A 24,577-nucleotide genomic window follows, 5' to 3' on the forward strand; every position below is an offset into this window, starting at 1 on the left:
TTTTTTCTTTTTTTTTTAAATATGCATTTATTTTAATAGCATCGATATTTTTTCACTAATAACCACAATTCTTAAAAAATATTTGTAATCTCACTTAAAGTAAAGTAACTCTAAAAGTAACTGTTTGTAAAAATAACTCTTCTCGTTGATGAAAGTAATAGAAAGTAACAAAACCTTTCTTGAAAGCTTTGAAGCTCTAAAAACTAGAGATACATGAAAAAATTTTAATCGAATTATTTGAAAGTTTCAGTATTGAAGTGTACGTTGCATACAAAAAGACAACAACAAGAACAAAAAAATTGATTACAAGAATTTATAAAATTGTTCCATCTTCATTAAAAAACAATTTAATTTATTAAACTGAATGTTCTTCTAAATATTCAAAATAGATGAAACAGAAAAATTTATCTTCCAAAATTTGGCAAAGTAAAATATTGCATAATTACAATCTAATCAAAGAAATTGTTATTGGAACTTCAACATACCTTTTTATGCAGATTTTTTAGATATACAGTGGCTCAAAAAATTGAGAGTACACCTTACTTTTACTTGATAAATCCGAATTTCAATATAAATAACACATTACCATGGTGTGCAAACATGTTTTTATTTTTACCCATAACAAATGGTTTAATTTACAGTAAAAATAAAGAAAAATCAACAAAAAACTACTAAATTGAAAAGTTTTAGAAGCATTTTAAATAAACATTCGCAGAATTTTGCCTCAAAAAATTGAGAATACACCAATGAAATTTTTGAAATATCACGCATATAAACAAAGTGTCACTATTAAGTTGCATGTCTTTTGGCTCTTAAAATGGCCTCTAAACGTCATGATACCGATTCGACCCATTTTTGGTGGTATCTGAACATATTTAATCCATTCTTCTTCCAACACTTGTTTTAAATGGATTTTGTTTCTAATTTTTTGTTTTTGAGCCACTTTTTCGAGTATGGAACACGAATATTCAATGGCATTAATGTTGGGGTATTGTGTTGGTGTGTGTAACTGCTGTTTACATTGAAAAAGACACCATATTTTGACGTTACGTGCATTCTGTCTAGGGTCATTATCCTGCTGGAAACTGGAATTTCCATCTAAACCTACATTTTTAACACTTTCCTTTAGATTGCTACGACCACATGGTTAATCCAATTTGTTGCAGAAACTTTTCAAATCATAGGCAGAAGTGTAAGCGCTGACACTGTGCGAAATGCCATTAGACAAGCTGGACATAAAAGTCACATTGTTAGAGAGAAACCCTTCATCAACTTGCAAATTCAGAAAAAGCATTTGAAGTTTGCAAAAACTTATCAATTGAAGACCAATAACCTTTGGAAGAAAGCTATATTTAGTAATGAAAGAAAACTCAACCTTTTTGGCAGTAACGGCCATTATACAGTATGGAGAAAGCCTAATACTGCTTTGGATTTAAAAAAATTACGTCTTACAGTTAAACATGATGGTGACTCCGTCATGATTTGAGGTTGCATGGCTTTATTCGGGGTAGGAAATTTAATTTTTATAGATGGCATTATAAACGATATGGTTTGCTTGGATATACTTCGCAGCAATCTAAAGGAAAGTGTTAAACATTTAGGTTTAGATGAAAACTTAATTTTCCAGTATTACAACGACCCCAAAGAAAATGCACGTAACATCAAAATATGGTGTCTTTTTCATTGTAAACATCAGTTACACTCACCAGCACAGTACCCCGACATCAATGCTATTGAATATCTGTGAGTCACACTCGAAACAGTGGTCCAAAAACACAAAATTAGAAGCAAAACCCATTTAAAACAAATGGTGCAAGAAGAATGGGGTAAAATATTTTCACATACCACCAAAAATTGGTCGAATCGGTACCACGACGTTTAGAGTCCATTATAAAAGCCAAAAGACATGCAACTAAATACTGGCACGTTCTTTCTATGCGAGATATTACAAGAATTTCATTGGTGTATTCTCAATTTTTTGAGGCAAAATTCTGCGTATGTTTATTTAAATTGCTTCTGAAACTTTTCAATTTAGAAATTTTTCTTTCATTTTTCTTTATTTTTATTCTAAATTAAACCATTTGTTATGTGTAAAATAAAAACATGTTTGCACTTCCAGATAATGTGTTATTTATATTGAAAGTCAGATTTATCAAGTAAAAGTAAGGTGTACTCTCAATTTTTTGAGCCACTGTATGTAATTGAAGAATGCTTGTCCAACAGCATCGAATGTATAAGCCTTTGAAATTTCTTCAATATCTAATTTTTATTTAGATTTCATGGCTCATGAAGCAAATTTTTTCAAAAATTAAATCATGATCTTGAAAACAATCAATTGTTTAAAGTTATATTTTGTGATCACTACATGAATTTCATAAAACAGTTGTGTATTCTTGATGTGTATTGCGTATTTTTTGCCTAATTTTATAACTCATGAAATAAAACTGGTATTGAACTTTTTCATATCCAGTTCGGTATTATATGCATATAATTCACTCTAATTTTTTTATGCATCAAAGAAACCATAAGGAAGTATAGTTTGATAGAATGAAATTTTTTAAAGATGATTGAACCAAATTTTGAAAATGCATATTCAATGATCCAGCAAAATTTCATTTAAGTAATGGAAAACTTCCGTATCCGGTGTGCATTATTGTATTTTAATGTAAAAAGATATTTATTTTTTCCTTTCCTTGAAATTGAAAATAAGTTTTGATGCATATATTTGAAACAATGCGCATTGTTATTGACAAAAAAATGCATATCGCTTAAATCTCATTTAGATAAGAATAACGATTTTATGTTTGTTTCGAATTCTTATCAGTTTTCAGAAGATTCTGTAGTAGAAACAATCAGACACGGCTGTTTCTAAGTTTTTTCTTTGTTGTATAACGGCAGACGATTTTTAGTTTATATTTCTCATTTAAATAATATCACGTGATAATGGTATTTGCTAAATAGAAGGAAAGAATGAAAATTCATTTCGATGTTCTACTAAAATCTGCGATTCACAAATTGGAGTATGATAAAGAAATCTGTAACTGTTTTCGATAGCATTCTTAAATAGTGTTTAATTGCCATATCATGAGTTATAAAGCATAAATGAAGGCATTGATGGATTGTCATAATGATTGGTATGTTTTCAATCGAAGTCACATCTTACAGAAATTTATAAGGTTTTTAATCTGTGAAGAAAAATTGAAAGTTCTGTAAAACATTTTTTGACAGCTATATTTTATAATCTGTTTGTTCACTGCATATTGCGCAGTAATAATGACTTATGATAGAGATTTTTATTCTAACAGTTGGAGATAATTATGCGCGTATAATATATGAAGCACAAAAGGAAAAGACAATAAATTTTCTTTTCGAGAATTATACGATGCTTGTCTCAATATAATTTTAAATAAATATCCTTCAGATGTCCGGAAAAACGGGGATACCGTTTGCACTGAAACACTAAAAAATTGTTTAATAACCAGAAAATCAACCTCCACCCCCAAAAGCAGTAATACAGGAATGTTTAAAAAATAAAAATTAACATTTATTTAGCAAGCATTTTTGCATTTTATTACATTCTATAAAAATTTTCAACATTACATGTATTCTCAGTAATATTGCATTTCAACACTATTACTGAACATATTAATAAGGAAAAACCTGTCTCTTCCATAATCAATTCAAAAATTTATCTAAAATGAGTTAATTTTATCTAAAATGTGTGCGATACAATTTTTTATCTAAAATGTATTAATTTTTCCTCTTGGTAAAAGCAAATACCTTTCATTTAAAAATTTATTTCCAACACGAAAAATAAAAAAAATAATTTAAACAGAAAATTTTTGTTTATTCAAATATAAAAGCGAAATGATTGGAAAGTGAAGTCAAAATGCAAAAAGAATATTGAAAAGAGGAAGAAGAAAGAGTACCAATTTTTGATTTTTTGTTCAATTAGAACAGAAATGATCATATGGAGACGAAATACAATTGCACTTCCAAAAATTATGAATAAACAAATGGAATCTCCATATAATTTTGAATATTTTTTTGTTGCTATATTAGCTTTTAGGAATTGGAAGAAGTCATTTTGAAATTAATTGAGAGAACAATTTTTAGGAAAACTAATTAAACTATTATTCGGTTAAGTTTAAGAGCAGATAAATTTAAATTATAGTATGGAGAATAATTAAAAATATTGTAGTTAAATTTTCATATTTTTGATTTTCTTTAAAAACGCGTTATGAATTTAATAAAACATTAATATCTCAATTTATAGAACAGAACTCTCGGAGTAATTGCTGTTTCCTTCTTTTAAGTCTGTCTAAACTGAAATAAATATGAGAGATAATAGATTCCAGATTTGGATTGCATCTCCAATTACATTGCCTTCCAGTCACCAGAAAATTTTCAAAGTTATATTTCTACTTATTTCTGGACAGTTTACGAAAACTAGAAGCGATTTATATCCGCATTTTTGGAAAAGTGGTGCTTAAACTGCTAACATCTAGTGCGAAACCGGCATAATATTGAGATCGTTGTATACGTCCATCGAATCTACTATATATATCATTTAAAAATAATTGCAATTTCGGAAATTTTTTATGTTTTTTGTTCCATAAATGGGAAATCTATATAACGTGCTTGGTTTTATAGTCAATTTGTAGAACAAAAACTTATGGTAGCAGACCAAAGACTTGTGTTAGTACGGGAAAAGCTTGTACTTTTGCGCTCTCTTCAACTCACATAATGATACCAAAAAAAAAAAAAAAAAACTATTCTTATTTCATATTGCTCTTTTCTGTAAGGAATTTGTAGCACACATTTGAGTTGTTCTGTATTGCAGCTATAAGTAATTTAAAGCAATCATCTTTTTAAATTCTTATAGGAATAACAGGCTTTCAGAATTATTAAACAGATGAATCAAATTTCCAACTTAAAAGCCAATCATCCCCCCCCCCCAAAAAAAAATGTAAAGCAGGAGTAAATAAAAAGTTGTTCCAAACAGTAAAGAATTGTTCTTAACTTATGAGGTGTAACAAGAAGCAAAAAGATTAAAATCCTAAACTTAAAAGAGGAATGCACACATCGCATAAATATGAATTGAACCCATTAATTGTGAGTTATTTTATTTAATTTTATATAAATCCTTTATTAAATTATTTATTACACATTTTCATACTTCTATTTCCACGCGAAACAGCACATATTACAAAGATGTCAAGTAATCAGGATATTACATCGCTTTTTTAGGTTAAGATTCGTGTTCGTCAAGTGAATTAATAGACAGTTTACAGATTTGACACCTGGTTAATCAGATTGTTTTAATTTTTATGCGGTTAACTCTTGGATGGCTGAGTATTCAGTTACCGCGTCACCACGAATAAATTAATTAGGCAGATAATTCAGAAACTGGTCAGAAACGAACATCTCTTAATAAAGAGTAGAGTTTTCGTGATTATAAGTTTGTTAGTTTATTCTTCTCAAAAAATTTGGACTATTGTTTTTGTTAGATCGATTGTTTTATGTTGCAATTTTTTTTATTGTAATTGAAAATTTTGTGGAAGTGGAAAAGAAAGAGGGCGAATAACACAATCACAAGCAATCGAGAATTTATAGTATCAAGTAACTATTTTTGGAAACTTTAATATAATTATGCAATTTCAAACTGTACTGAAACAATAAATATAACACCTGATACCTTGTCCAGACATTCTAAACAAATGCTGTTACTCAATTCAAATGCATTGTAATAGAAAATTATTTACAGAGAATATTTTGTAACTATTTCTGTTTGTTATTTAGCAATAGCATTGCATTAAATTAATGTTATGACAAAATTGCTTGCACTGATTGCAAAATTTCAGTGTTTTAAATTTTTTTAAATGTGACTACATCAAGCTTTCATACTGATGAAATTAATGAATTAGAAATCAATAAAGTTTTACTGAGTTGTTTATGATCGAGTATCGTTCGAACAAAATTTACAAAATTTCTTTCTTTATATGTTTGCAATATAAGCAATTAAAGCTAGAATTTCAATAGATAAAAAATGTTTTCGCAAGTTCGTATGAACATCTAAAGTATCCTAAGATTGGGAAAATTTTAAACATTATATCTTTAAGGCCATGAATAAATTTGGCAAAAAGGAAAATTTTCGAAATTAAATATTTAGAAAGCTCGATTCCATTTATTAAAAAATTTGCAATCTCTTTAATTCGTTTCTTTATTCAAAATTTAGCAAGAAATTTTAAATAACTTAAATAATAATAGTTTTTGAATTTTAAATTAATATGAGAAAACTAATTCAGATTCTTTTAAAAACTGTTTGAAATAATTTAGTACGCTTAATCTAAAAAGTACTAATTTATATATATTTTTTTCAAAATCCATTAAAATAGTCTATTCCGCTAGATCAATTTCAAATTAATTCTGTGTCTTGAAAACCAGTTTTCTATTTCAATCTCAGATTCCAATGTTTTGTTCAATTTATTCTATAGTAAACAATATTAAATCAACAAAGAATTTTCTAATTATATAAGCAAGATATAGAAAAGTACGCATAATTTAGTTTTAAAAGTTTTTTCTTATAGAATGTATTTAACCAAGGTAAAGATTACTCATGTCAAATCGTCTGAATTTTAAAAAACCGAATTCTATATTTTTATATAATTTCTTAGTCTCTTTTTGCTTATTTAAATTACTACTGTATATAGCTTATTTAAATTATTATTGTATATAGCTTTTTTCAAAATAGATAAATATTTGGATTTTTTTATTATATTTTAGACTTAGTGATTGTTTTTTTTTTCTTTCTTTTTTTTCTTTTACATAATTAGTCAAACTCTAATTCTACAGATGTTACATTTCATATTCTGTTTTGTTCCGAAATTTTAGTTTTGTCGGATATTTTATTTTGCTTTAAAGGATGAAATAAATTTGCGTGGACTGTGTACATTTAGTTGTCAGATGGCGTGGAAAATTATGTCACTTGACTTGACCTTATTAAGAAAGCTCATGTGCACTATCAATAAAACTGTCAAAATGTTAGTAAAATAACATATTTTAAATGTATATCTCAATTTGAAATTAAAAATACAAGTAAACGGAACTATAAATATTAAATTAAGCATAAAATATTTGATTTTAATCGTTTATTATTAACAGCGAATAAACTGTTCTTCTAAGACGGCTAGTAATTGATACGAATTATTCGCTTTCTTAATAAAAATAGTTTCCAAGAGATCTTTCCTAGGTAACACATTTTTATCACCAAATGTGAATATTTTACCTGATAAAAATGTATTATAGAGAAAGTGTTTTAGATATGTGGTGGGTTCTCTCTTTCCCCGAGATATCTAGCTAAATATTCATAGAAGAGGAAATAAAAAATAAATTGTTAAAAGCCACAGACATATAATTTGAAATGGAATTACTTTTACTGATAAAATCGCAAAAAGGAAAACAAAATTTACCGCTGATCACTTAGTGACATAATTACATGATATTTAATAAGAGGGTTAAGATCCATATCAACAAAATAATTCCATTTAATACCATCAGTGGAAAAACCAGACCAAGAACTAATAAAGAATAGCGGTCTTAAGATGAAACAGTTAAAATGCGACATTGTTCTAAGAACTGTAATGACAATTACTGGAAATAATAGCACATAATACCTTGCTGCATCTTGAGTAACCAGTACACATTCCATACGCGAGCCAAATAATAATTCATATTTTTATTTCAATGTTACGATTATAGAAAGGCTTATTATTATTTATCTTGAAGGATTAATCTAACAGTCAGACGAAACATTAAACATTTGCTCCAGTCAATAAAGCAAAGATCTAATTATCCACTTGTGGGCCATTATTTATAATGCCTTTGGTAACCATAGCACGAAGTAAAAGAATGGCAAGTAGGCAAGTTTTTTGTGTTGGCCCACCTTCTAGGAAACATCCGCCAAGATGATAAAGCGATTGCCACAACGCTAATAGTTTGCCTGTGGACGGGCAAATCTATCAAACTGATGCAGTGCAAGGTCAAAGAGAATAATCCTCCTCCAAGATTAAATCAATCGTTCCTTTGAATCTATTCATGCGGTATAAATTATCAGGACATCCACGCACCTTTTGCTCGTCCTGCCATTAACCTACTTATCTTCTTCTCGAGTTTAGTAGTCCTCTTTTTTTGTACGCCATTGAAGCTGAAAGAGAAAGTTGGAATTTTTCTGAAAGTTGAAGTTCTTTTTTTAAATTTTATTTTATCGTTTGCATCTTCTTTTTTTGTATTCCGTCATGTGAGAGAAGTAAATAATAAGAATAGAAATAAAAAATGATGAGGATCACGGAGCATGGGAAAAAATGCTTATGAAGCATAGAATAAAGAAAAAAAAAGATTTTTCATGCCTCATCTTTATAAATATATATATAAACAAAAAAGAACGCCAAGAAATTTTCATGCTTTTACTAATATTTCATGCGTTCAGAAGTTCTATCTAAAAAGAGAAGAATCTGGATCAATGAATTTGAATCGAAGTATTCTCTAGAATTTTTTATTCCTTTTGGATTCTAATTTGAGAAAAATTTTATAGATAATGCGTAGAATATATCTATTATTAAATTTCTTTATATTTTTCTTTAATTGTAGATTCTTTCTATTAAGAAATATTCGTTATAATACCATTTCTATTTGTGTGTTGTTGTATTTTGTTATTTGTTTACATAAATAATAAATGTTTGTGTCAGCGTTTCATTTTCCCCCGGAAACTTTTGCAATGAATTTTTAATTCTTTTGTGAATATTTGTGTGGCGATTTGTTTATCTTTATAAATTTTATAAAATTCCATGTTTTGCAATTTAAGAACTAAAAAGAATACAGACAAGTGAGATTTAAATCAAAGTTCTTCGTTAGAAGTCTTATTAAAATATCAATTTTGGAATTCTACATAAATAATGTATATGATAGTATTCAAGCAATATTTCAACATTTTTTTTACGTCAATAATCGTTTGCAAAATAGTTTTTAGTATGAAGTGCCAGAAATTTGAATTTTATTTTTTGATACTTTATTTTTCAGTATTAAGTGCTCAAAAAGTATGCTTTACTTAAAAATTTTAAAATTAAAATTAAAAAGAAATCTAATGTAAATTTTCTTTTCCCAAATTAATATAATTCAAAACATCTTTTCACTTTAATTCCTTTAAAAAGGTCGTTTTCCTTAGTGAAATTGCTTTCTTTTTATTTGAAGAAATGAATGAATGGAATGGATTCTGATTGGATGCACATCATATTCACGCTACAATATACACGTGACATATGCATTTATTTTTATCGTGACTGTTGCACCACACAAATTGTCTTCATTTTGTCAGAATAATTTAAGACCGTCTATAAAGAACGACAGCTGGGCAATATAGCCTAAAACTATATCGTTGAACATCTATCACGGATGAAATTACCTCTCTGTCTAATTAGTTACTTCAGAAATGATCGGAAACGAGATGCAAAAGTATTTATTTTAAGGCAGATGTATTTTGTATAATAAGAAATTCCAGAAATATTTGATTCAACAGATATGCAAAGCAATCTTTAATTACTTAAATTTTACGCAAAGAAATGTAAACACTTTCTATTTCCTACTTTTATTTTATTATCTGCTTCAATTGTAGAAGAACTTAGAATAAATAAAGCTCATCTATATTTTTATATTGGAACATATTACAAGTATTTTTTAATTAATAATGCAATTAATATTATAAATATATATATTATTAATATGTGCTATATATTAGTCATTCATTTTATAATAAATGAATAAAGAAAATTTCGTTGCAGTTTTCTTGAGAACATCTTACGTCGTAAGTGATTTTCTTCCAATAAATAAGGCACACCGCAATTAAATTTTCACATGTAATAAAATTTCAGATTTATTTTTGTCAAACGTCTTTGCTGAATGTTAATACAATTATATTTGAAAACTTTTTTTTTCATTTAGTCTGATTTATAAAATGAGACATTAGGTTTAGAATTGCTATGTTATATAAAATTCTAAAAATATTATTAGAATTATAACGGATTTCCTAATATTTCGTACCAAAAGTGTACAATATCATAAATAATACTGGATACTTTTAAAATTCTCTTAACTTAACTTTTAAAATTCTCTTAAGACATTTTCAAGGTACGGGGTACTTCTAATTTTTTTCAAGGTGTTGCGAACCACCTAGTGGTATAGGTCTACAATATTTATTACATTTTAATAATAAATACGGAATATGTACTTGCTACATAACTACAAGCATAATAATAATTGTCACAAATATAATAATATCAAATGATGTATTTAATATCAGAAAATTCAAAATACATTAAAAAAATCATTTTCATCTTAAGTTAATTCTCTAAGTTAATAGTTAGTAGAAGATTTCGGCTACCTATTGTCTGCCAGTATCTCAGTATATAATTATTAATTGCTGTTCTTGCGCTGGATTCTAAGTGGTCGTCTGTGAGACGGGAGTGATACGTAGTCTTAATTACAATCATTGTTGAAAATGCAGATTCACACAAATAGGTAGAACCAAAGAGCGATGTTAAATGATATGCAACTTTTTTTAAATTAGGATACGTGCAATAGATTCCAAAAGTTATTCATACTTTCTGAAATATGTGCTTTTAATGTCATGTCATTTTTAAGGAGAAAAACATCGTTTTCCTCAAGAAATAAAGTGTTCCATAAATATGTTTCTTTTAGTATGGGCATCTTAAGTCTTAGTAAAGGCTGTTACCCCAAAATGGCTTAGTGGTCGATCGCTATTTGCCTATAATATTTGCCTTTTATAACTAAATGTACACGTAACAATGTAACTTTAGTCGTTAGTTAGAAAAATTTTGAAAGAAAGTAATAAAATTCTTCTTAATCAATGAACAAAGATTTTAGCGTTATTTTCCTAACATTTATTTTTTTAATAATTACATAAATAACTGACTCCATACAAAATATTTCTTCTGCTTGTTTTAATGATAATGGTTTCGTTCTAGAGTTATCATTTTCTATAATTTCGCGCTTGGAAATGGGGTCGCTGGGACTTATTTAATGGCTCCATTGTCCTAGAGTAATTGCTGATCTCTCCTGTAATAAACAGGTTCAATGTGTTTTAAAAAAATTCTCAAGATGTTTCTGCAGGCGTGGTTCACATCTAAACGAAATTTCATGGACAAGATAAGCTGTCAAGCGTAAAGAATACGTCATAAGGGATGCTTTAAGTGTTTCAATGCGGTTAAAGAATATTCCATTCATTTAGACCACCCCTCCGAAGTAATTATCGAATTTTCTCTTTCATGAAGGTCAAATTGTACTTGACCTATAACTATTTAGCAAACAAAGAAATTTTTAATGGAAAATATTAATCAGTGTATTGTTTATAGAAGAATCATTTAACTCCCGTAGAGTAATTAGATAGCACTTCTTGAAATTAATTGTTTGGAATAACTAATTATTTTTAGTACGAAAAAAATGGTTATTATCATCACTTTAACGCTCAGGTAATTAGCATTGATTATGAATGATCTGTTTAAAATGTTAAGCAAAGCTCAGATGAACGCCTTTAAATTATAATATAATATGTCATACATAATATAATATAATATAGTGTCTTTAAGCTGGATACTATTTACAAATTACAACAGGCTACAAATCGGAATACGCGATCCTAAAAATAAATAAACTTTTCCAAATTTGAAGAAGATTCGATAATAATATTTTAGATTTTATTCTTCTGTCTTATTTTCACTTTCAAATTTGATTTTTAATTATATATCAGTAATCACGTACATTTAAACCACATACACAAAATGCATTTAATATCGTTGCTAACAGCGTTAGCAAAACTGAAACAATGGAAACTATTTTAGTTATAATAATAAATAGCTGGAACAATGAAAACTATTTTAGTAATAATAATAAATAACTATAATAATGGCAATTTCATTGCAAAATATATTTAAAATAATTTTAAAAAATTATTAAAATTAAACAAAAAACTTATACACAGATAAAATTGAAATTCTTGAAAACCTAATGAATTTTAAAATCATATAAAAGTAATATTGGACGAATAAAATACTTCGAATTTATTAAGTAAAGCATAAAATTCTTTACAAAATTTTAGTTAAAATATAATTAAAATTTTGAAATTTTTTTTGTAGTAAGCATTTAATATCCAAAAAATAATTATTTGACTTTTTTTGAAAGTGGTAGGTGATTCTAATTTAAATGTGTCCTAATTTCTACTGAGTCAATAACTTCATCTTATGTAATATTAATAGTAAATTATATTTCAGTATTTACTAATCTATAAGAAAACGAATTCTGAGCAATTGAATAAATAAGAACAATAAAACAATATTTTAATTCAAATTAATGACTTTAACTCAATTTCTATTTTCAAATGAATGGAACTTCAGTTTGATTCTTGCATTGAAATTTCTAATTTGGTGCAGACTTTTCGTCGACTGAATAGAAAGTGAGCTTTATCTCTACAAAATCAGTTACCATTTATGAAATTTACAAAGAGGCAGGGATGAGTAATTCGTCCATCCTCCCAGCATTCATTGCATCACGTATTTTGAAGAACGATGCTGATATTAAATCTTCGGTTAAAAATAGCGCTGAATACTTTAATTTACTTTTTTTTTCTTTTCACAAATATAGAAAGTAACAAAAACTCGACGAAGGGGGAAAAAAGGGAAAAAATACTTCCCCCGTATCATATCATTTTTTTTAAATACTGCATGCTTTATGTTTTATAAATGAATTTTTCAATTTCGATGCTCTGCTTTCATTCGATTATTTATGAATTCATTTTATGAATTTTATGATTATTTATGATAGATTCGATTATTTATGAATAAAATAATATTAATAATAATTTTGAATAAGAAAATTCTTGTTAGAATTAATCATGAAACACATTATTCGTATCTTAAAGTCAGCTTACCTAATGCGTCTTTTATATTGAACTAAAGTAATGGCGGTAATCAGATATATTCTTTTTTTTTTATCAATTTTGGAAAAAAAAATAGTAAATTGGATTTTTTTTTAAATTAACATAACTCATATTCATAACAAAAATACTTTGATTTTTTTTTTGCACGACAATGTTTAAAATCTAGCATATCGTTTGTAAGTTGATTTGCACCGTGAAAAAAATCATTCCCAACATCCTACAAAGCAGAGTTTTGGACCTAGAACAACTGGATTTAGCATGTAGTTATCTCTAGCATTATTCCCCAAGAATGAGTTTATAAGGATTTTAATTAAATTTTCAGTAAAAAATTAACAAAAAATTTAAAATTTCCCCTCAATAACTTAATGTTGTATTAAAGTATTAATTTCATTTTTACTCTCTTATTAAAAACTTTCTTCAGTAACTTCATATTGTATCATTGTACTAATTCCATTTCTAGACTGTTTTAAAATTCTAAAAGAATGTATTTTATTGATTTCAATTTTATTCCTCTAAACATTTTCTTTTCTTTTAATAATTTTTTAAAATATATTTCGCAACATTATGTTTTATAAATTGTTTCTTTAATTGAATTTATAAACGAACGCGCTGTAAAAATATGCTATACAATTTTTGTATGCATGAAATCGCTGTTATACAATACAGGGCACAGTTTAAAAATAAAATAAAGGACACAAACCTTATCTTGTTATGATATGCCTGACTCGAGTTTGAATCGCCCTTAATTTTTTTTTCTCGGCATATTTTTATCAAATATATTCAAAATTTAGAAACACTTAATTTTATTATTCTGTTCTTATAATCCTTTTGAATATGTCTTTTCATAAATTTTTAAATATATTTCACAACATAGTGTCTTATAAATTGTTTCTTTAACTGAATTTATAAACGATCACGTTATAAAAATATGCTATACAATATTTGTATTCATTAATCTTCATACAATACAGAGCATAGTTTAAAAATAAAATAAAGACCCAAAACCTTATCATGTTATGATATGACTGATTCGAGTACGGATGGCCCTTAAATTTTCTTTTCAAGACATATTTCTATCACACATATTATCTACACAATTATTATTTTATCACATATATTTATTTAGAAAACTTAATTTTCATATTCTGTTTTTAGTATCTTTTTGAATATGTATATAACACTCAGCGAACCCTGCCTCAGATTGTTGAATTATGAATAGTATGCAAATGAAAAGCTTCTATTTCTGAATTTTTACATCGCATCACGTGATGGCATGGCCTCCTATGACCTGCTAAAAGAATGCATACATAACAAATCTCCGAAAAATTTTATCTCAAAATCACTATCCTTTGATCATGAAACAAGACCAGATTATTAATATGAAGAAAAAAAACTTATTTGTTACAGAATTATAAATTTTGCCTTCAACAAGAATTTGAACTGTGGACCTGTTGATGCACAGATAGAATCATTTTTTGATTAAGCTTTTGATTTTTTTTTTTAACAAAAGAGAATGATTTGATGCTGTCAAAAAAACAAACAGATATAGTATATCTTGGGAGAGAAATACCAGTAAATTGGTTTAATGATAAATTTTGTATTTAAGCCCCGAATTACGAGCAGTAATTTTACTTTGCTGCTACCAATAATTTCGAAAGTTATCTAAATAATTTTAATAAACTTTTTTCAGTTTGATTACTTTTATAATTGTAAATAAGTAACTTTATCCATAGCGTACATCGGTGCAATAAAAACTACACAAATTCTAGGAACAACCAGATTGTAAACATAATGATAAATAACTGAGATAATAAATATATTTGAATTCAAAAATTCTTTATGCACAATTTTTTAGATATTTCGCTATTACAAAAGCTGAAACAAAGTTAAATTTAACTTAATGATAAAGACAAAACAAACATAAAAATTCGTCTCTGTGCCAAAAAGAAATAAATAAAAACGATAACTAAATGAAATCGTTAAAAAAACTGAAATGTTTTTATAGGAAAATATAAAGAGGAAATATTTTCGACTACTATTCTTTGATCATTATTAAACAAGCCATTATTAAACCATGGAATCTAAAAATAGTTTTAAAAACTGCAGCAATAGATCATTTTGTTAAAGAAATGGTTATCACTATATGATTATATATTTTATAATTATTTTCATTGTGAAATATTTCACGTCTGTAAGCATAACTTATAATTTACAACAAATTTGTGAAATTGTCTTTATTCTCTAGTTATAAAAGGAAATGTTTATTTGTGCGTGAATACGTATTTCCGATGACCAGACAAATCTATCAGCATTACATCCACGAATTTTGGCATGCAAATAATCGTAAAGTGTATTTAAGAGCAACTCAAAAACCAAATTTTAAAATTTAATGTGAAAAAGTTTTATTTAATATTTTGTACAATTTTCTTTGATTTTTCATACATATATGATGATAATACTTTTCTAATAATTTTTTATTTGAAAAAGAAAAAAACCTTGCGAAACATAATCGAAGATAGCAAATTGATATCATTTCAAAGAAATATGGTTTTTCACTTTGATAGAATTTCTCTATATAAAAAACTAATATATAAGGGATAGAAATCGCTTTTATTACTTATTGCTGAATGGCAACAATGAAATATAAACAAATCACGATGCGAACGTTTTAAACGTGGTTCATTGAATGTTTTTATAGCTGTAGTGGAATTAATGTTTCTCTAATGAATGGAGCTGAAAAATGTAATCAGAAATTCTTTAGATGGCTGGCATTCCATTTACTTAGAAGAAACAAGATTTAAAGAAAAAAATATATATATTAAACCGAAAATTTAACGAAGGCTAACGTAGGCTTAATGTCGGATAAATAACCACTAAGATTTAATTATTTCAAATTAACCATTTAAAAAGTCAAAATCTGGGCGAACAAGTTGATCGTTTAAGGCGCTAGTTAACTGAATTTTGAAAAACTTTAAAAAAAAATAAATTATTTTCTCGAAAATTTAAATAGTTCGAACTGAAATTTCTGTATCCAACATATAATTCTATTATCTTTTTCAATTTTTTTGAAGTCAATATTCGAATTTACTTCATTCTAATTTAAAAAAAGAACGATAAAAATAGCTTTTTTGTTGTTTTTAATTATTTGCCGATGAATCAAACGCAGGTAGAAGTTTCACTTCTTCGCTGATTCCATAAAAAGCCAAATTAGGAAATAAAGAATAAGGAAATTTTATTTTGATTTAAATTCTAAAGATCGTTTGCAGCAAAATTTTTATTTCATTATCTTTTTCTCCCTTTCTTCTTCTTCTTTTTTTTATCACGTCTTCATGTTTAATCACTTATTTCAATTTTTATCGTCTGTAATTCATTATGCATTATCACTGTCATAAAGAAAGATATTTATGCAAACTTAATCCAATATTTTTCACTTCGTTTTACAATTTTATTTTGTGCTGTTGTGATTTTCATTTATCGCACATTCATCATGCCATGATAAAATCGCGCGGATTTTGTTAGTTATTTATATGAAAAACATAATTTATTTTTGTCATAACATAAAAAAAACAAAATTGTAATTATTAATTATATTTCGAATAAGGTTTAGCTCAAGGAAATCTTTTTTACTTTCTCGTATTCGAAGTATAGAAAAAGTACTTTAAACATCAAAAAATTCGAACTCGAGATTTAGACTTTGCAGAGTTCGAAAAACACATTTTTAACATTATATCTGTCTTTCTGTGGCAAAGATAGCTCAAAAACTCTTTCAGCTAGAAGGGGGAAATTTGCTATATGGTTTTTACTCCAAATCTGTAGATTTCTATCAAGTTTTTGGCAACTGCCAAATCAGAGGAACAAATTTATAGATTTCTATCAAATTTTGAGCAAAATCCGTTCTGAAGAAGTCTGTCTGTCCAGTTCTTCGAATTTAAATTAACATGATATTTCCAAAATAAAGACAGCTGGGCGGATAAAATTCTATATATAGACTTAATATCTATATTGTACACACCTATCAAATTTTGAGCCAAATTCAACTTGAAGACAATCGTTTGTCAGCTCGTACTTTCACAAGCATGTAAACATAATAGCTCAGAAGTGCAGTGACTCAAATATATCAAATTTGGTATCGATTTTGTGAGTGCAAGTGTAGTTCTGCGCCAAATTTTTGTTTTCAATGGAAAGGAAAAAAACATTTTAAAACTCAGATTTGATTTTCGGATATTATACGCCGCATGTCAGGAATTAATTGCCAAAAAAAACTCATTAAATTTACTTCAAATGTTAATATTTCGTGATTATTGTACCCCAATGATATACAAGGCACTATATGGGGCAACACCTTTAAGTATGCAAGTAAGTTTCGGCAAGATTTCATTTAGTAAGTTAAATTTATTGGCATGATATACAAAAATCGAGATGGATTTTAACTTCAATTTAAAACTTTAACTTTCCAAAAATATTCAATGTATCTATTTTGAAAGCTTTTCTTTTTAGACCACCATATGATCTATCTGCACCGGAATGATCTATTTTGGAATGAAATTGTTGTTTTCTCTTTTACTTCTTTTCATAAGACTACCTAGTGCTGTTTCGATAGATTTAATTTTAAAACGATATGAATTAAAAAAATAAATAAATAAAATTAAAAAATTGTTATATTTTTAGATGAAGCGAATTCTTAGTGTTCTGTTTAGTCTTAGTTTCTTACTAATGTTTTTTTTAAAATAGTCTTTCTGATTCTATAGCTATATTATTACTGATGCTTTTACTATTTCTTTTATTTAAAAGAATCATTGTGCTATTGATATTTAAATTAATTAGAAATTTATTAAAGTTTTTTTTTTGCAGTAATTTCAGAATAAATTATTTTACTATAAACTACCAATTTAATATCAGCTTAAAATTCAAAATGTTCGCTTTACATTGATATGATATTCTTTTCTGGTCAAATTTTTCTTAATTCTTTGAAAGTTTAACTCAAAAGATCTTGAAATACAATAACATTAAGACTGTGATCTACTCTACGATTATTTTCTTGAAATTTCTTCTACATATCTTTTGAAATTTTTCATCGGTTTAAAATAGTTATTCAACGATGCTAAAAGAACTGAAAAAAAGCTGACATACTCTTTATTTGCAAGAGATTATAGATCACTTTGTTCCAAGGGTAGTCAATCAAGTGATATAGGTGTAATAAAAATGTATTATATAAATTTATAAAATACAAAATATAAAAGGGTTACTGTTATACAAAAATATTTTACGTAAAAAAAATTTAAATTCCAAGCAATGCCAGGTATATGATCTAATAACACAATAAATATGTTTTTGAAATTAGGGATTTTAAAATAATACCCTTAATGCTCTTTAAAGTCTTAGTTTCTTTATGGGTGTTTCCTGAAACTGTGTTTTTGATATGGCTTCTGAAACATGGCATTTCTACTATTTTTACTATTGAGATTGTAAAATATATTCATTGATATCTTTAAAAATTTCAGGCGAAAATGCGCGTCATAATACTATTAAATATTTTTGAAATAGTGGTACTGATTTTATAAAAAAATAATTTTTATTTTTAAATTTGATATTTTTGATTAGAAAACTTTCTGCTTTTAACTTACGTTTAATGGAAAGATTAATAAGCATTTGGAAACAATAAGTTAGTTTAAAATAGCAAAATATATTGACTACGTTTGGGAAAATTGTTAAAAATAATTATTTTATTCTGCTTAACAATTACTCTTACTCTTCTAGTATCCATGCTAATTTAGAAATTCAGTGTTGCTCTACGACGTTGTGGTTTGAGGGGAGTGTCACGGAGTTCTTGAACTCAAGGTTCTTAAAACTCTGGACAAACAGGAGAATAGAGTAATGGTACAGCAATGAGGTTACTTAGTAAGTGGCTGCGCAAGATAAATAAAGGATTTGCTTAGTATGTAGTATATTACAAATAAATACGGAAAGTTGTGGTTTATATTTTCCCTGAAATTCGCATAAATTTCGAAATTGGTACTTCAAAACCTGTTCTTACAGTTTGGAAGTACATTATCGAATAGGCTATCGTCATTTTACGATGTGTAGACACCATTTTTGTGATTAAAAAAAACTGTTTGCATTCGAAAGGCAAATAAGCAAGAAAGGAATTAGGCGCCTTGCGGAATGCATTGAGATATGGAGTCATTTAACGTGATGCCTCAATCAGATGATCAAGAGAACTAAATATGTTATCTTACATTTAGATAATGGATTCAAAAATTAAATGAGCGGAATGTATTTTACTTATATCAAGCGAGCATCAATTGATGAAATAATTCGTAGCTATAATTTGAGAGAATTCCGGAAAAAAAAATCGGTTTGTCTTTTTGTTTATAAAAAAAAAAGATGTTTTTGTAACTTCATATTTATAGCCTGATTTTTTTAAGCTATAAAGGCAAGAGTTGCATGTTTATATTTGACAAATACATATTATTTTCACGAAATATCTTTTATAAAAAAGAAGATGTTCCGATAAACCAGCTGAAAAAGCATGAATAGCATAATTATTCAAATAAATATGTTTTCATTGTTTCCTGATAAAAGAATTTAGTTAAAAGAACTTTACTTTCTTTCACGATTTTTGTCATGAATATTTCATTTTATTCGATCTTCCGTGCATATTAATGACTTATTCAGGTTTTTGCTCACAAAAGTCGTCTGCAAGTCTTATAAGCTGTTGAAACATGGATGTATTAAAATTCTTATCTGTGCGTATTAAAATTCAATCTTCTTATACGCACTTTAGATGCTAAGAAGTTAATGGAAGAAAACGCCATCCACATGCCATCCGGTAAATGTAAATATTTGAGACTACTTCCGAATTTCTGAAAGGATTAAAATATTTTGTCAACATGTAATTCTCGTTTTTTTTTTTAAATAAAAATTTATTCAGTAGTTTAGGGAAAGATTTCTTAATTTGATAGGCAAGTTGTTATGTGAAAAATTCAATTTTAAAATTGACTATAATATTTGAATTATTATTTAGTAGACATTTGATGCATGATTTTCTTCCAGTTTTTTAAGACACGTTTGTAAGAATAATAAATTTTCCACTCATTTGTAAAAATAATAAAATCTTTTAGGAATCTTAAATCCATATAATAATTAGAAAGACATATATTGAATCTTGGTGCAAATAAATTTCCAACATCAGCCATACGTTATAAGGTTATAACTTAACCTTTTAATAAAATTTAACAATCATTTCAAAATATATTTATGCTTCCAGTTTCGAAAAAGATTAATGCATTTAAAACTCTTTTTAAATTAAGAAAAATTCTTAAAACATTTCATAATAAGTAAATAAATTACAATTGCAGCACTTTTCTTGTTATAATCTTTTTTTGGGTGCTTTATATAGGCTGCCCATTATAATCATGGCCCATATTTTTAAGACTAAAAGATAGCAAATGGTTTCAGTTGGAAAATGCTTTGAAGGAAATAAAATATTATAATATTATACTGTTTAACTCAATAAATGTACTTCTGAAAAACTGTTACTGTTATGTCTACATTTATAATCCACAAATCCTATTTAGTAAAACTTTCTTAAGATTTTAATATTTTAATCAAAAAGCGAATATTCTTCAATCAAAACTGACTGAATTATGAAGATTTGAATTTAATCATTTTAACCTAATTAACGTGTGCTTCGAGGAAGTTATTGAAATGACAAATTATCTAAAATGGTAATAATCAAAATTCTTAGTTCAATTAATCGTAATCGCATAACTTTTCTACTTAAAATATTAGATAGTCAAAAATATTTTACTAAATATTTACTATATGATTGTGGAATTTTGATTAAGGATTAAATAAAAATTTGTAATATTTACATCTACCCATTTATTAATTCAAGCTACATAAATAGTATTTCTTTACTAGTAAATTATTTTTTCCATTAGAAGTATTTGTCTATTTCTAAAATTAGTCATTTGGCCAAATATTTTCCAAGACCAAAATCCAGTCACTTTTTCTCTTCCCTATGAAACCAATATTATAGAAAAGAGAATAGAAAATGCCTTCACAATTTTTATGAAAATATCAGAAGAATATAACTCGAATTGTTGCATTTTGATAAACATAGAAGAGTAATTTTAGTTGTAGGTAAATTAGTCAATGAGAACAAGGAAACAGAACATGTTTATTCATGTTTTCTTTTTTTCCCCGTAATATTTTATCAGTAATAGAGAAAAGTCGGACTAAAATAAGTGTTCTCATTATTACAAGAATATTCATTTCATTTTGATAAAGACAGTTAAAGGAGCGAAATAATTAAGCAAGGTGATAACTTTTAATAATCCTGGTAATAATCTGTTTATTTTATCTAATTTATCAATGGAATTATAAGGCTAATTAGCTCTTTTTTTTCTGCACTTTTTTGTTTAGTTTGATAATTTTGGAATCACATTATAACTTTTCCTAGAAGAAAGAATTATTGAATAAAACGTATTTTTTACGAATATCTAGTCATTTGATGTAAAATAAGCTTTGTTTTAATAAACTTATTTGGGTAATAATCTGTTTATTTATAGCATTAAAGAAGCCTGAACCAAATATTAAACTAGAAATTTTCTCTTCACTGTTTTTACTAGTTAAAGATACTTTATTTGAAATAAACAAATTTATTGTGAAATTCCTCAAATAAATTAATCTATTTATCAAAAGAAATCTTCCAGTATATAAAAAGAAAGGAATCTACCATGAATAACTTTGTTTAGAATGACAAAAAATGTAAGAATTAAATGAGGGAAACGAAAAAAAATATTATTTTTAGTTTTGGAATTTACACTAGTTTTGTCATGGTAACGTAATTAAATTAAAAATAACGTAATTCGTATTGACAAAAAAGATTTCATCGTCTGCTTTCTGTCAGTGCCAGTACGAATTAACATTTAATCTGTTTTTTTTTTTAAATTTTTAATGGTAAATAGATATAGGTTTATATAATGTACATATTTGCAGATAAATGATTCCCTTTGCATTTTTAAAGAAAGTATTTTTATTTCATTACCACAACATTGAAAGTATACATTTAAATTATATATTTTCTCGCCTACAGAGTAGACAAAAATTTCCTCTTTACATATTGTAATATTCTTCATTGATAGCATTTAATGGTATTAAGATGTTTAATATATTATATAAAACTATAAGTGTTTTTTAAAAATTTAAAAATTATAAGTGTTATAACATATTATTTTCTAAAAGGCATTTACTTTTAAAACAGAGAACGTCAAATTATAGAGAATATTGAAATATTATCTTTCATTTATGTCATTTAAAATAAATTGCAGTGATGTTGTTTCTGCTTTCATCAGTGAAGTATTTTATTTCAGACATCTTTTCTATTTATTATGAAATTTTGTGCATGATTGTAATAAACAATATGAAAGGAATTCTTTTATAATTCTTACTGAACTATAGGTATTCTAATAAATTTAAAAAGAAATAAAATCTTTTTTAAATCTTATGTTAATTGAACACATCACACTAACTAAATTTTTAATTTATGCACATTCACAAATGATTATAAAATATTAAATATTTGCATCTTACATATTTTTCATTTACATTTTTTTCATTACAGTTGAACAATATGACTCATTGAAGCAGCAGCAGCAAATTGATTAAATAAATTTTTACAAAGTGCAGGAAAATTTGAAAAATGAGAATTGTAATATTTGATTCAAAATTTTATATCGCATTTTAATCACTCAATGTATTTTCAAAATAAATAGCAGAAACTAATTTTATATTAGGTAATTATTATCTAAATATTTGTTCAAAAATGGAAAAATATGGATTAATTCAATAATTTGTTACAGGCAAACGAGAAGTCCGTAAACTTAAACCTCTAAAATCATGTATAATAAATTACCTTTAAAATACTGGTTTCTTTAACACAAAAAATTAAATATGATGCACTAAAGCATAATTTTAAAGGAATATTATATCTCGATAAATCAATATATAGCCTCCCCCCATATCTCGATAAATAAGGAAACAAAAATTCTACCTTAAATATTTTGTAAAGTAAATGATGATAAATTTGAAATTTCTTATAGATTTTTAGTATTTGCAATATATATATATATATATATAAACATTTATTTTGAGTTATACACTATAATTAAATAACAGATACTGAGAAAGAAACGATCGATCCTTGAAAAAAAAAATCGATTTCTCTTAGTTTAAAAATAAACATTTATTTGGGAATCAATAGAAAATTATTTTTAAAAAAGCCTTCATGAATAATGTATAAACCTACCTGCAGCCGATATTTTAAAATCGCTTCCGAAAACTGTAGTCCCGCTCATTGCCAGGAGAAGGAAGATGATTTGACGTCCGGTTACCATGGTTACGAGCTATCACCGTTCCAATCCTTCCGACCTCGTGCTTCGATCTGAAACAGAACCTTTGAAGAGCGGCCGAATGTTTAGAGCGCTTCTTGTGACGTAACTCTTCTGGAACACCTTGCGCAGAGCAACCCCTCGACTCCACTTTCACTTTTTCGAACAGTGTCGTTTTCACTTTTTTTCACCTGGTCTCAACTTCTTCGCTACTGCCAAACGATTTCGAGGTATCTGGCAGCCGGTTTTGGATTATCGTGACGTCATGAGATTTTTAGCTTCAGGGGTGTGTTCGATTGAGTGATTTTTCTCTTTCTTCGATTTGTTTGTTGCACCCAAACAATTGCGAAGGAATTCCATAGTGGCATTTCATCCCTTTCACTGGGGTTGGATATTTCCCTACGCTTGCCTGGAGCTACGTGTAATTATGTATCAGTCGCAGAGATATTTCTATAGGAAGGAAATAAAATAGAAAAAAAATGCAACCGAGTTGAATATTAAGTCCAATAAAGTTGATTTATGTTGAGCGAGAATAATTTTCCGGGTTCAAGGAGATGGAACACTTTTGTATTGGACGAGAAGAAGTTTGACTTTAGAATTTCGAAGATAGGAATGAAATTTTATATTGCCGAACAGAATCCATTCTTTAAAAAGAACACAGCGTGAAGTCATTACTGTCTCATAAATTGTCTCTTTAAAACTCCCGATTGATAACGGGCAGATTTCAAATGAATTATGCACTCAGTGCTCTCTAATCGGAAGACATATTTCTAAAATAAAAATGTTTCTCATTTTTACTATATATATATATATATATATATATATATATATATATATATATATATATATATATATATATATATTGGAATGAACTATAGTTTATTAAATAATGAAAGTGGTTATTTGCATTTACAATAGTTAAGAATGAAATCTCATTTCGGATATTGACCTGCAAATAAAATAGAATAATCTTTTTAATGGAATAAATCTATATGAATAATTGCAATAAAGATTTTTTGCCTGAGATGAGTTTCAAGATTATTCTGATACTTAAGATTATGAATGTTACATAGCGTATGGTAAACCAAGTAAACGAGCGGACGCATTAGAGCTTTTGTAATTTTTTTTTTTTTTTTTAACTTTTTTATCTTAATTTCATGGCAATGGATTTGTAAAT

At 26.8% G+C, this 24,577-nt stretch overlaps 1 protein-coding gene across 1 annotated transcript in view; it reads right to left on the minus strand.

Moving 5' to 3' along the window:
• The window catches only part of LOC129981940 (alkaline phosphatase, tissue-nonspecific isozyme-like), a 73,889-nt gene extending 50,441 nt beyond the window's left edge, over positions 1 to 23,448 (minus strand). The window contains exon 1 of the mRNA XM_056093003.1: positions 23,319 to 23,448. Coding sequence (XP_055948978.1) covers positions 23,319 to 23,406 — 88 coding nt within the window. The 5' untranslated portion in view covers positions 23,407 to 23,448. The remainder of the gene's footprint in view (positions 1 to 23,318) is intronic.
• Positions 23,449 to 24,577: the final 1,129 nt, after the last annotated feature.

The sequence above is a fragment of the Argiope bruennichi genome, chromosome 8 (assembly GCF_947563725.1).
Source record: "Argiope bruennichi chromosome 8, qqArgBrue1.1, whole genome shotgun sequence".
Classification (NCBI taxonomy): domain Eukaryota; kingdom Metazoa; phylum Arthropoda; class Arachnida; order Araneae; family Araneidae; genus Argiope; species Argiope bruennichi.